General features: G+C 31.5%; 1 protein-coding gene across 8 annotated transcripts in view; it reads right to left on the bottom strand.

Annotated features, from left to right (window-relative positions):
- Positions 1 to 14,479, bottom strand: part of APC (APC regulator of WNT signaling pathway) — a 124,430-nt gene that overhangs the window by 40,553 nt on the left and 69,398 nt on the right. For all 8 annotated transcript variants that reach the window (XM_015238883.3, XM_031673168.2, XM_031673169.2 and 5 more), the window contains exons 6-7: positions 12,907 to 13,020; positions 4,489 to 4,572 (exon numbers count right to left, since the gene is read on the bottom strand). In XM_015238883.3, the coding sequence (XP_015094369.1) occupies positions 4,489 to 4,572; positions 12,907 to 13,020 (198 nt within the window). The remainder of the gene's footprint in view (positions 1 to 4,488; positions 4,573 to 12,906; positions 13,021 to 14,479) is intronic.

Raw genomic sequence — 14,479 nt, 5'->3', positions numbered from 1 at the left:
CAGATGAAGAAACTGAGACACAGAGAAGATAAATGTATGGCTTTAGGTCACATACCTAGTAGATGGCAGAGCTAGAGGTGGTATCACAACCCAGGTAGTCTGACTCCAGAGCCTAAACTAGTATTTAACACTTATATCCATTTTTTAAAAAACTCTTTCTCCTTTACTTATTTACTTCCCTTTATTCCTTCATTGATCCTAGGCTACAGGCCTGTCTGTGGTTTTTGATCACTATCTATAACTACTGCTAACACCAATAACAAAGAGACTGTTCTGATTCCTACAGAAAAAAATCCTAACTAGATTCATCACTGCATAGTTGCTAGACAACTTTACCAAAGTTTTCTATCCTAGGACTGAAAACATTAAAAAAACCGACAAAACAATTTTGTTGAGGTATTTACATATCACAAAATTCGCTTTTATCACAAAAGTGTATAATTCAACGATTTTTAATAAACTTACCAAGCATCACCATAATCCAGTTTTAGAATATTTTCATCATTTTAGTAAGATCCCTTGTGCTCATTTATAGTTAATCTCCATTCCCATCCACAGCCCCAGGTAACCATGAACCTACTTTCTGTCTTTATGAATTTGTCTTTTCTGGACATTTATTATAAACGGAAAATGTGGACTTGTGTGTCTGGCTACCTTTACTTAGTATGTTTTTGAGGTTCATCCATGCTACAGTAAGTGCCATCAATTTGTTCCTTTTTATTGCCAAACAGTATGCCATTCTAAGGATATGCCACATTTTGTTTATTAATTCACCAGTTGATACACATTTACACTGTTTCTATTTTGGGGCTATTACGAATAATACTGCCATGAACACTCAAGATAAAGTCTTTGTGTGGACATGTTTTTGTTTCTCTTAGATACCTGGAAGTGGAATTGCTGGGTTGTATGGTAACCTACGCTTAAAACTTAGGTAACTGCCAACTTTTCCAAGTGGCTAAACCATCTTACATTCCTACTGGCAATGTATGATGGTTTCTATTTATCCAAATTCTTGCCAGTGCTTATTATTTCCTTCACGATTCTAGCCATACCTAATGAAGTGGTATCTCATTGTGGTTTTAATTTGTATTTCACTAATGGTTAATGATGCTGAGCATATTTTCATGTGCTTACTAGCCATTTCTGTATTTTTTGAAATGTATATTCAAATCTTTTGCCCATTTTTAAGTGGGCTTGTGTCCTTATTAAAAAGCTGTGAGAATAGTTTGCATGGGACTTTAATAAGTATTTCTCACTGGCTATTTTCTAGAGATTTTTAAACCATGCTATAATTTTCCTCACAGCTCCCATACCTTTGAGTGCCCCAAATGTATTTGCTTGTCAATAAATAATCTGTCTGAAAGGATACATGAGAAAGTAGAGGCACTGGTTGCCTCACATACCTTTTGGAACTTTTGAGATTTGAAACATGTGCAATAATTACATCATTTGAATTATGTCCAGCATCTAGACCCTAATTCAGAGTTGTTACAAGGTAGGGCAAAGACAGTGCTATAAGATGATTAATGGTAGAGAAATTATTCAGCAGACATCTTTTCTCATCTACACTGCATGTGAACTAACACATGAGTGTCCGACCCGTAGTTTTCTCTATTTCCTAGCTTCTCCCTCAGATCTATAAGAATGACAATAACGGAATAAAGAAACTTCAAGCAGCCAAATTAAAAAAAAAAAATTTGTTTCTTTCTTAAATGTGACATGGCACCTTCCTTCAGTTTACATTCACTGAATAAATGTAATAACCATTTTAGGCTATGAATTATATAACCATGTTTATAACAAAAAGAAACAAGAAAAGATTAGGTCATAGTGATAGACAGTCAACTCCAAATCCAATGATACAAATACAATTTTGAACAAATACAAAAAACACAAAGAAGCATCTAACCTGCAATAAACTTAACACCTAAATTCAAGGTGAAGAGTATTAAATGGAGTAAGAGTCCATTTCATACAAAGAAAAGATTCAATCAACTAGAAAAAATAAATGTAAATATTGATTTAGAAATGGGAAAAAAAACTGCCAGAGGTAGCCAAACAGTTATAATCAGAATATTAAAAAGCTAGGAGAATAAAACTATACAGCTAAAGCTAGAAACACAGCAGCAAAAACTCAAAGCAGAAAATATTAAAAAAGAAAGTATGAATGTAGTGTTGCACAATAAAAACAAAAGCTGCTTTTTAAAACAATTTTTTACAGCATAGTAAGTTTGATCAAGGAAAAAAGAGACACAGATAAACTACACAGGAAAGCCAAAGGGGTCACAATAATCAGAATGCTACATACAACAATGACATCGAAAAAGGAGCAAAGAGATATTATTTCTTTTAAATGGTCCTTGTAAGTCAACATTGCAAAAAGGACACTTATTCCTTATATTACAAATATGTGGTTTATACTGGCTTAAGACAGCCAGGTTAAACTACTTTTAGAAATACGACTGTGACACTGTACTTAAACTGCCTACTTAGCAAATACACGTTTCTACTTACTTCAAATTCATACATACTAAAGTCAAAATTCCTAAGATATTAAAAAAGTCAAGCCTGGATAAAAACGTTCTTTAAAAGGACTCTACACTGTCAAAAGTTACACTTTTAAACATTAGACAGGGTTGTCTTCCCTGTGTATAAATGGGCCTGCAGTAAGTTTTTGATTTAAAACAGAACTGTTCATTATTTGACCGAATACTCTGAGAACAGATACATGGATGGAAAATACGTGCTGGAGATGACAGGACATGACAGATTTGTTTTACATACAAAAGTTTTCTCTCATTATTAAAATCTGTACATAGAATATACTAAAAATCACAAAACAAATGTCTAAACAAGAAAAACAAGGAGGTATTAACAATGGTTACCTGCCTTTTCATGTTATTTATGATTTTTATTCAGCTCCCCCCTCCCGCAGTCCTTGTTGTCCTTCATATCACATTTTCCTTTACATTTACTTCATCCTGATGCCATTTCATTCATCTGTGGTGTTGAGTACTGGAGAGATCATTTTATTTGGAAAACTATGCCCTTAAATTCTGGGGAATTTTAATTTATTTTTATGATTTCCTTCCCCTAGTTTCTCCATTCTCTTTCTGGAACCGGTTTTTATTTGGATATTGAACCCTACTAGAATGAGTCTCTCATTTTCTTATCTTTTTTATTTATCACTGCATTACCCTTTTGTTCTACTTTCTGAGAAATTTATCTTCTAAACTTTCTATTGAATTTTTCATTTCTGCTATTACACTTTTAACTTCCATTTCTTTGTAAAAACTTCTGAATGTTCCTTTTGTATACCACCATTTTCTTGCTTTATGGATGCATTATCTTTCATTTTTAGACTATTAACATTAGTTTTATTTTTTAAGTTTTCTTCTTGCATAGTCCCTATTTCCACTAAATTTTTCTTATTAGAAACTTTCTTAAAATGTCAGTAGTTGTGAGCTATCCAGCCATACTGAGGAATGGGCTACCTATGAAACTCTATGCCTGAGGAATGGAGTTTGTCAACTATAGCCATCCAGTAGGGTAGTCTAGCTGTGTCGTTTTATTGGGGAATCCTCCAATGTCAATACCTCTAGGTCTTTCTTCCAGAGTTAGTTGTATTTCTTAGAGAAGTTGCTACCAGAAACTTGCCTGTATTAGAAACCTGTATGCCAGTGAGGGTTTCAGCATTCAGTAAGTAAATTTTCACTTATTTACTTAGTATGGGACCCCCCTCAACTTCAATTATACTAGGATTACCCCTAATCAAAAAGATCCTTTATTTTACTTTTTCCAGAATAAATCTCTCATCTTTTGCTGAGACTGACCAGTCACTCAGCTATGCAGAGTAGAAGAGTGGCCCTGGAGGTTCCACCAGCTTCTTAACAAATTTTCAATCATCCTCTTGTTCTCCCCAACCCCATCCTCTTTCCTTTAACCCCCTTTTTAATCCTCACATCCAGAGGTACTTAGTGTAACCAATTCTGGAAACTCTCAGGACTCCACAGTATATAACAGGTTGCTTTGGGACTTCCTACTGCTGACTTAGGGGTCAACTCTCCACTATATGCTACAAGAGTGCACTTGTTTATCTGTTTTCTAGCCCAAATTTTGATGTCATCTCCCCGGTATTTGTGCTTTTCCATTTTATCCTTTTACTGTCATTTTAATGGGGTCTGTGGAGTAAGCATAGAAAATGTATATGACCAATTTTTACTACGGATTACACGTAAGGAGAAAGCTTATTTACTTGTGGATAATAGCCAAATTAAATTAGTTATCTGACATAAACTGATAAATGAAGTAATAAGATATCTATATTTATGGCTCTATAAATTTTAAATACCAAAACTTATGAAGTGTCTCAATTCTCTAGAAGAACATCTAATTTGATGATGATGCCACATTAATTACATGTATTTTCTTTTCTTAGAACAACTACCTATACTCACATCTGCAAATAAAAGACAATTTACTAACCTCTGCTTCTGTTGCTTGGGACTGTAAAAGCTGTCGTATACGAAGTATGTCCTTCTCTATTTGTTGAATTCTGGTTATTCTTCGCTAAAATAAAATAAGCAACCAAATTAAATCTATTTTTATTAAAAACATTAGTTTAAATAACAATGCTATGGTTCCCATTTAACAGCTTAGGGGTATTACAAATCACTCTAATATAAGAATTAGATATGTATATGTAACCACACACTGTTGACCTATTGGGGTCAATTCAATTTTTTAATACATCTAACTTTTTACAACAGTTTTCTAGATGTTTAGGAAAATTGTACAAATACAAGTCATATATCAAATTGTATGATGCATGTAGTGTGAAATTGGTATTTAAAAGCTATTCTCAAAAACTATTTCAACAGAGAATTACATCTGAATTTAATATTTTATATTAATCCATGTCAGTACACTACAATGGATTTGATAAATCGTGGTATACCTGAAAAGGGAAAGAGTGTCTGATTTGTTTTAATAAACTTCAGGGTTTAAATAGTAGGAATAATCTTCCTCAAAGTTATTTCTATTACAAGTCATTAGTACCTTTCAGATTTAGCTTTCCCAAATACCTACTGCAGCTGGACACTGCTTTTATTCCAACACTAAGATCACAATGAGGTTAACATCTTTCACTTTCCTCATATCCTGAGACCATCAAGTGAAGACAAAGTAAAAACTACAGATCAAACAATAAGGAAATGAAAAAAGGTGGGAAAAGTGTTTTCAAGTATCTAACAAGCTTTAAACAAATACTGCCAATTTTCTATCATCTTCTGCAAAAATTCTATAGTTGAAATCTTAACATTGGTATTGAAAATTGTATTATAAGAGTAATTGTTTCAATGGGGAAATAAGTGTTAGAAGCTGGATGGAGTCGTTTCCAAACCTTTAATGATTATGCACCCACCAATAAAAGATTTCTGACTATGTATACCCCGAGAGATAAATAATGAAAGTATTGGAACAGATAGCTCTAAGTATATACAGTTATAAAACTTATATACAAAACTTACCCTTTGACCATAACTACTTTTGCTTAAATACAATGTCCTCATGATTGTACTGCCATAGAAAAAATGATTATTGTTGCTATTATCCAATGTTATGATAAACAAACACAGAAAAGTTCAAAAAGTTGTGCTCACCAAAAAAGAATCCTTCCTCCCAACCTGCCTCCCTCTCTTCTTTCCTTCCTTTGTAATACCTACCAACTATGCTGATTCTCTATCATGATTCTGAAAATAGCGAACTTAAGGTAAATAATATTCTTTAACTATGAGATTTTACCATGTCCAATTTACATCATGAAAACATGCTAAGGAAGAAATGCCTGTACTTTTTGCAGCTTTCTAAAGATACTGCAAAGATGAGTGATCAATTCTACATCAGATAGTAAATATTTCCTGGTGTTACAGAAACAGTTAGTGGTTTTGTAATATTTTACTGTTTTCCTCTCTATACAACTAGCTTCTTTTTACCAAAAAAGTCCTAAACAAAAATGTTAATATTTAGAGGATGAAAATAGGAAATAATATCTAATATTCATCTCCGTGGCACTACATTTCTGTATTACTATTATGTCACTAAATCCTGAACTCAAGTCTACGCCTTGATGATTTCTGACATGACAACTTTCATGATTCTGTTTCTCAATACGAAAATAGAAGAAGCCAGTGGTATATATTTCCACTGTCTATATGACAATCTTGAATATTTATGAAATTATGTTTAATAAAAAATGCTTAATTGTTTAGGGGTATGGAGGTGGTATGACTTCTGAAAAACTGATTTAAAAAAGTACACAGTAATATAATTCAATATAGATTCAGGATAACTCAACAAATTAAAAATAGAAGGTAAATTCCTTAACTTCATAAATGGTATCTACCAAAAACCCTGACTAAACAACATACTTAATAGAGAAATTTCTTAAGGATTCCCTTTAAAGTCAAGACAAGAAGACCAATCAATATTTTTTATTCAAAATGTATTAGAGTTCCTATTCAAAACATAGAGAAAAAACTGGAAAAGATAAAATTATTATTTGTAAACAATATAACAGTTTAAATGGAAAATCCAAGAAAATTGTAAACTACTGAGACAATTTAATGAAACAGTTCAGAAAGACTGATGGACACTTATAACTTAAATGAAATTTAGTAATGTAAGGAAAGAAAATCCCATTCACAATAGCAATAAAAACTGTAAGATATCTAGGAATAAATCTAAAAAAAGATGTGTAAGAGTTTTATGGAGAATATTACAAATCTGTATTGAAAAACATAAAATCAGTCCTAAATGAATGGAGAGATATAAAATTAGTAACAATACTTAATATTTACTGAGTGTTTACTATGTGCTGGATTCTAAGTATTTTACATATATTAACTCATTTTATCCTCACATTTTACAGGGTATCATTATCTGTATCTTACCAGTGAGAAAACTGAGGCAGATAGTTTACCCAAGGTCACAGTGCTGATAAGTGGCAGGTCAGGAATTAGAACCCAGGAGGTCTGGCTCCAGAGTCCATCCTTTCAACCAAGAACCAATCTTCGTATTGTAAAGATATAAATTCTCCTCAAATTAATTAATAAATTCAACGTAATTCTAATCAAAAGCCCACCAGGCTTTTCTTTGAGTTAGATAAACTGATACTAAATTTCAAATGAGTAATGAAATGGAACATAAACACATTTTTACAAACAAAAATAAGGATTCACCCTACTAGGTACCAAGATTTATAAAACTATAGCAAATAAAACAAATGTGGTATCAGTGCAGGTTTAGAGAAGCTAAAATGGAACAGAGTCCACAAATATCAAGCAAATACAAACTTGTCATATGCCAGAGACAGCATTACTAATCCATGGGAAAACAGAGGAATATCCAATAAATGATAATGGGAAATTTAGTTAACAACATATATATGCATCTATCTGGGTGTATGTTCATGTGTGTGTGTGTATATGTAATTATATATATAAATAATATTATACAATTATTTAATAATATTTTATTACAAATATGTCAAATAATTATATACACAGATATAAAAAGTATATGTATGTATATATAATTAGATCTGTAACTTCAAAACCTATATAATAGCAAATCTGAAATGAATTAGACTATAATTGTAAAAATAAAACATTAGCAATATTAGGAGGGTATCTTTGAGGTTAGAAAAAAATATATAAATAAGTCAAAGAAAGCACAAATACGGCAATACAATTAATTTAGCTTTATAACAAAAACTAATTTTTGTTATCATGAGGCTAAAGGACATAACAGATTTGGGAGGGAGGGGTTGTGATAGACATCATCTATAACAGAGTGGTAGCAAGAGGATATTAAAATATCTCTCAAATATATAAGAATGAGACATTTAATAGAATAGAAAATAGGCAAAGGATATGAAAAAATAACAAAAACAAAATCCAAGAGCCTAATAAATGAAAAGATAGTCAACTTTAGTAATATTCATGTAAGTATGAACTAAATGACAAGATAATAGTTCATTTGACACTGATTGTTAATTATAAAGTATGACTCACAACTGCTGAAAAAGACATGCAAAAGAAACAGGAAATCTCACATACTACTAGGAAAAAGGTAAATCAATAAAATCATTTTGAGTGCAATCTGGCAAACACCATTCAAAACACTCATACCTTAAGGCCAGCAATTATGGTTTTAGGTACATACCCTAGAGCAGAGGTCAGCAAATTAGCGCCTGCTAGCCATCTGTTTTTATGAATTAAGTTTTACTGGAACACAGTCCTGCCCATTTGCTTACATACTGTTGTCTACGGTTGCTTTCTTGCTACAAAGGCAGAGCTGAGTAGTTGCAATAGAGGCCATATGGCCCACAAAGTCTGAAGTATTTACTATATGGCCCTTTAAGAAAAAGATTCCCGACTCGACCTAGAGAAAGTGTTGCACATGTCTACATGATATGAATAAGTATGTTTATCAAAGTTGTTCTAACAATGAAAAATTATAAATAACCTAAATGTCTGTCAACCAGGAAACAGATAAACTACACTGAACTATAATATCCATTTAAGTATAAAAAAATTACAGCAATACAGAGTGTAAGTAACCTTACCCTACCAATCTCCACTCCCCAGAACAGGCTCTATGAACAACCTGATGTACATTTTTTCAACCTTTGCTTACAGGCATAGAGGGGAGTAGGGACTACCATACTGGGTACCCAAACATATGTTGAACAAATTAAGGAGAAAATAAATAAATAACCAAACTGTTAACAGAGATAACTAGAGACTAACTCACACAGGCATGGGGAAGAGTGGATTTTGTTTAGAGTTTCCTGAAATTGTTCACCAGCCATTTGTATGTTTTACTAATCATTTGTGTTTTCTTTTCAATAAGTTGAATGATTACATCCTCTGTCCATTAAAAAAATTGTCTTTTTCTTATTAGTTTGTAGGAATTCTTATGTCATAGGGATATTAACCTTTTCCCCTTTATGTGTTTCAAATATTTTCTCTTAGTTTATCTTCTGCAGGATCAATGTTTTAAAATTTTATGAAATAAATTGTTTCCCTTGCCCCTCCTTTATTGCTTTTGAGCTTCCATTCTTACTTAAGATCTCTATTGTCCTCTATTTTCTTCTATTAATTTTATGTTTGTCTTTCACATTCAGATTAATCTACCTATAATTATTCTTGTACAAGATGTGAGGTAGGGATCTAATTTAATTTCTCCCAAACAGGTTCCTAGTTATATCTATACATTTATTGAATTATTTATCATTTCCCCCCAAATTTATAATATAGTTTTATCATTAAAACATTTTATGTATTCTTATGTCTTTTTCTAGTTGCTATTCTGTTTTTTTTTTGCCTATGTCTATTCCTGTGCTATCATACTATAATTACTGTAACATTTTTACAATAAATTTCAACAAATGGTAAGGTAAATCCCTACTTGTTATAATTTCTTTCTTAAATATTTTTAGAAATTCTTACTTAACAAATGTTAGAATCATTTTTCCAGGCCCCAAAAAAGTTTTAAGATTATGTTTGAAATTGTATTTTATTTATATATTAATTTTTACAAGAAAGGCATTTTTAGGATTTAAAGTCTTCTCACTTAGGCTTCTCTGTTTTTAAAGTCACATTTTGTGCCCTTTAGCAATTTTATATTTTTCTTTATGTGGGTCTATTCCAGGTACTTTAAAAGTTTCCTGTTACTGTGACAGGTCCTTCTACCCTATTTCCATTTTTCACTGGTTCCTATTGCTACTAGAGAAAAGCTACCAACTTTTGTAATGTACCTTAACTCCAGCCACCTTACTCAATGCTCTTATCATTTGAAATATTCTTTTGGTTTATTCTCTAGGGTTTTTCTAGGCAAATAACCATGTACTTTACAAATGACAATTATTTGCTTTCCTCCTTTTTAGCTGGAAAGGAAGTATAGTATTTATACAACTTGTTTTCCTTTTAATGGAGCCTCCAAACAAAGTTAAACAATAGTGATAACAGCAAGTACCAAACTATATGACTGCAATGTTAATATTATTACTATTTTCTCTATTTTCTCAAATTACTATAAAATTGGCTTCTGGTTTCTGATAAGTAATTATTTACAAAAAAAAAAGTTCACTCTATTCTTATTTTATTCAGACTTTTTATCCATCCTTTCTCCTTCTAAATGAGATCTCACATTTTTTTCTCATGGACTCAGGTCCTCCTGACATCTACTTTCAGGCCTAAAAGCTGGTCATTCTAGTTTTACTTTTACATGTGGAGTCACTAAAGCTGAGAGTCAGGAGGGAAAGAAGCACCCGGACAATGTATTTCTATTACTCCCACTACCTTATTATTTGTAACATCTGCATATTACTGATTTAATAATTCATTAAATAATGCCCCAAATGATGGACATTGAAGTTGTCTCTCTTTGTTAATGTCTTACAAATAATGTTGCAATATACACCATAAAATTTATACCTATACACTTGTTGCTTTAGTATTTCTGTAAGACATGTTCTGAGAGTCCTACAGAATTACCAGGTCAGAGGGTACAAGTATTTTCATTTTAACAGGTAGCACTACATTGTCCTTCACGAATGTATCAGTTTATTCTTACAACAGATACACAATGTTTCTCACTGTCACCAATACTGCATGTCATTAAACTTGAAAGTTCTGCCAATCTGATAGGCAAAAACCCAACCAACCAAACCAAAAAAATCCAGCACGACCAACAAAAAACATTATTTTATGTTACATTTCTCTGGTGACTAGTGATGTTTAAGCATCTTTTCACAACTGTTTATTAACCACCTGCACTTCTGTGATTGGACTACTCATATTTTCTGACTATTTCACTATTTGGTTGTCTTGTTTGCAATTGATTTGTAGGTGCTCCCTGTATATTAGGGATACTTAACCCCTCATATATACTATAAACATTTCCATTATTTCCTTTCTTAACTCTGTCTACAATATTTCTTTAACCTTAAACTTTATATGACTATTTCTAGAATAAATGAATGCTTGCTGTGTTTGTAAAACTATCGGACAAAATTTCCTTAGAATATTAACTAACAAAATGAAGAACACTGTATTCTAGAATAAAATTACAATGAATGTATCTGTACACACCTGAACAAAATGGCTAAGAAAGAACTCAAATTAACTTCTTTTCTAGACTATAGATTAAACCATCTGGAATACACTTATTTGTATTTCTATAACACAGGAGTTTTTACATCTACCATTTCATTTTGTTCCTTAAATATCTCTAAAAATACATTAACAAATAGAGAAAAACTAACTTCTGTATACAGTGTTCCATATATTCACATTCTAAAAATGCAAATTCATATAAACTACAGTAAAATTTCTCATAATTTTTCAGTAAACAAAAAAATCTGCCTGATGTTTTAAAATAATTCCATGAAAATAGCATATGCTACAAATACTAAATTTGTATTAATTTTATTATACAGTTTAAAATATATTTGGAAATTCTTTATATATTCTTAATTTTAATTCTATGTTATATAGTGATAAACACTTTCTCCCAATTTGTAACTTACCTTTACTTTAAGATACCTAATGAAGATAAATTCTTAATTTTAACATAGCAAAATGTACTAATTTTTACTTTTATAATTAAGTTTTATGTCTTAAAAAATCCTTTCTTATTCCAATATTAGAAAGATATTCATGTATATTTTCTACTACACAGTTTATTTTTTAAAGTTTTATTTTTGACATTTAAGACATTAATCTGAATGGGATGGGGGTGAGAGGAGATTAAGAAAAAGGAATGTTATATATTTATATATATAGTTGACCTTTGAACAATACAGATTTGAACTGTGTGGGTCCACTTATATATGGGTATTTTTCAATAATAAATACTAGTACTACATGGTCTGCGGTTGGTTTAATCTGTGAATGTGGAGAGCCAACTATCAATTACATGTGGACTAACCTCTGCATTGTTCAAGGGTCAATTGTACATATTATAATACAACTAACTAATATGTGGATATATTAGTTGAGCCTCTAGCCTCACTGTGAAACTGACAGGTATGGACTACGAAATGTCCCATGGTACTTGTGTTTAAGTACTTCTTTAGTCTACTACTATAACTCCAGCATAAAAAGAATACAGATTATATTTAGGAAGCTACTACATAAAAGATAAAGACTAAACTTTGGGGAATGTAAAATGTCTTGTATTAGTGACTTTAAAACTATGAAATAAACTTTGCAGAATACAAAAATTTATTTATACCACATATACAAATATAAGTTCTCCTTTACATTAGCTATTTATTTAAAAAAAAAAATCTTTCAAATAATGTTCTTTTTCCAATTTGTCCGCAAAGTTGTTGTTTTTTTTTAATATTCTTTCTTGGCATAGTTGAGGGCAGAAATATGGGAAATGTGTTCCCTACTCATTTCATCTTCCGAATGCTCTCCTTCTATGTTTTTTTTCCTACTTTCCTGCAATGAGGGCTTTCTTTTTTGTATTACAACTTGAATAGCATGGAAATATTCTGAATGTCATTATATATACTCAGAAGTCTCCAAGAATAAATGAAGCTAGCAATCAGCTACTAGACCAGCATCTAATTCTTTCCCCCCCTTACAATTCCAAGGCACAGCAGAACAGTATCAGGGAAATGAAATATGAAGGCAGAATTATTTGAACACTGGTTATGTTGCCCATAAGTCAAGGCAAATTATTCTTATTTTGAGTTAGTGCCAAGTAAAGACAGACTTTAAAACATCTTTAATAATAAAATTTAATCAGTGTTAACAGAATTATAATTCATTACATTCTTCATAGATCTCTAGCTAGTGCTGCTTCATAGTTTAATAATAAATAAGTTACCTGGGCTCGTTTTTCCATATCCTGGCAAGTACCTAATTGTTCTTCCATTGCAACTCTGATTTGCCTTGCTTCATATTCCAATTGCCTTCTGGTCATATCCGTTTGTAAGGAAAACTAAAACCACAAATAAAATTAAAATGTTAATATCTCGTGTGTTTATCAGTAAAAATCAAAAGGCATATAAGTACCAATAAAGACAATAAATAAGTAAATATATAAATCATTGTGCATAAGAAAATTATTTTTTACTCCAAAGAGTCCTAAAACTTGATTATCAGTGCTAGGCCCAGTCTGGATCCCTGATGTGAAATGCAGAGCTGAGATACTTTTATTGCCCCATAGTCACAAATGGCTTTAATTAAATTGTACTATTTCATTTAAAATATATAACTGGTTCAGTTAGGATAAGCCTATCTTCAGTTACCTATGATCCTTCTGCTCTGAAGAGGTACTACGAGGTACTACAAGGTCCTACTTTGAATCATTAAAAACTAGCATATTAGTGTAGACCACAAAGAAAAATCAAGAATCAGGTCCATCATCCTTAAGTTTATACCTCAGTTTAAGGTAAGGATTGTTTTATATATGCAGACTAAACAGAGAGAACTTTCTCATTTGTGACATGGAGAAAATGGGAAAAGGAAAAGCTTTTAAATAACATAATCATAAATTACAATACTAACTTTTTGGTAAAATTCAAATGTGAACCAAAGTTAAAACAACAAAAAAAGTACTTCTTCACAAAGTGGGTGTTAATTCATTCAAAATTTTATTAGCCCTCTAATTAAAACTGAAATTACTGTGGTAACTGCTAGGCATAAAAAAGGATGAAAAGGACAAGGTAAAGAAACTTAAAAAGACATGCTTCAAGAAGTAATAAAGGCTAAAATACAATTAGACAAAATGATAGGTAACAGTTATAATGGGCCGTAAAGGGAATAATGAAGTGCTGCCGAATTTTCACACTCTCTATGCCCAGTGGGAAGCTGCATGCACACGTATAGCATTCTGTAGGTCCAAGGATTCTAAACTGTGTTGTTAGTTAAATTAGAGGAGCTCTCACCTTTTCCCCTGCAAATACAGATGACATTCACATGAAGAATGTATTCCTATAGGCATACCCAAATTACGGGTTGCAACCTAGATGAAATTAGTCTGCATGTTATTTCTAATTCCCAATGAGCCAGTTTAACTCCACTTATTTGTCCTCTACTTCCCAAAACCTTTGGCAAAAAAAAGTGCTACACGACATAGTACATTACAGTAATTTGGTTTAGATCTGATGTTTTATTTATTTATTTTTTAATTTTTGTCTTTTATTTTTTATTGAGGTATAGTCAGTTTACAATGTGTCAATTTCTAGTGCACAGCACAATACTTCAGTCAAACATGAACATACATATATTCATTTTCACTGTAAGCTACTACAAGACATTGAATATATTTCCCTGTACTATACAGTATAAACTTGTTTAGATCTGATGTTTTAAACAATGCCTAATATCCTGATAAGTACTTCTATATGGAAGTGTTCTTAACTTGGCTTCTCAACATAAAAGCAAAGTTTTGTGAA

The sequence above is a fragment of the Vicugna pacos genome, chromosome 3 (genome assembly GCF_048564905.1).
Source record: "Vicugna pacos chromosome 3, VicPac4, whole genome shotgun sequence".
In the NCBI taxonomy this organism is placed as follows: domain Eukaryota; kingdom Metazoa; phylum Chordata; class Mammalia; order Artiodactyla; family Camelidae; genus Vicugna; species Vicugna pacos.
Note: the sequence above shows the minus strand (reverse complement) of the source record. Positions and strands in the feature narration are given on the sequence as shown.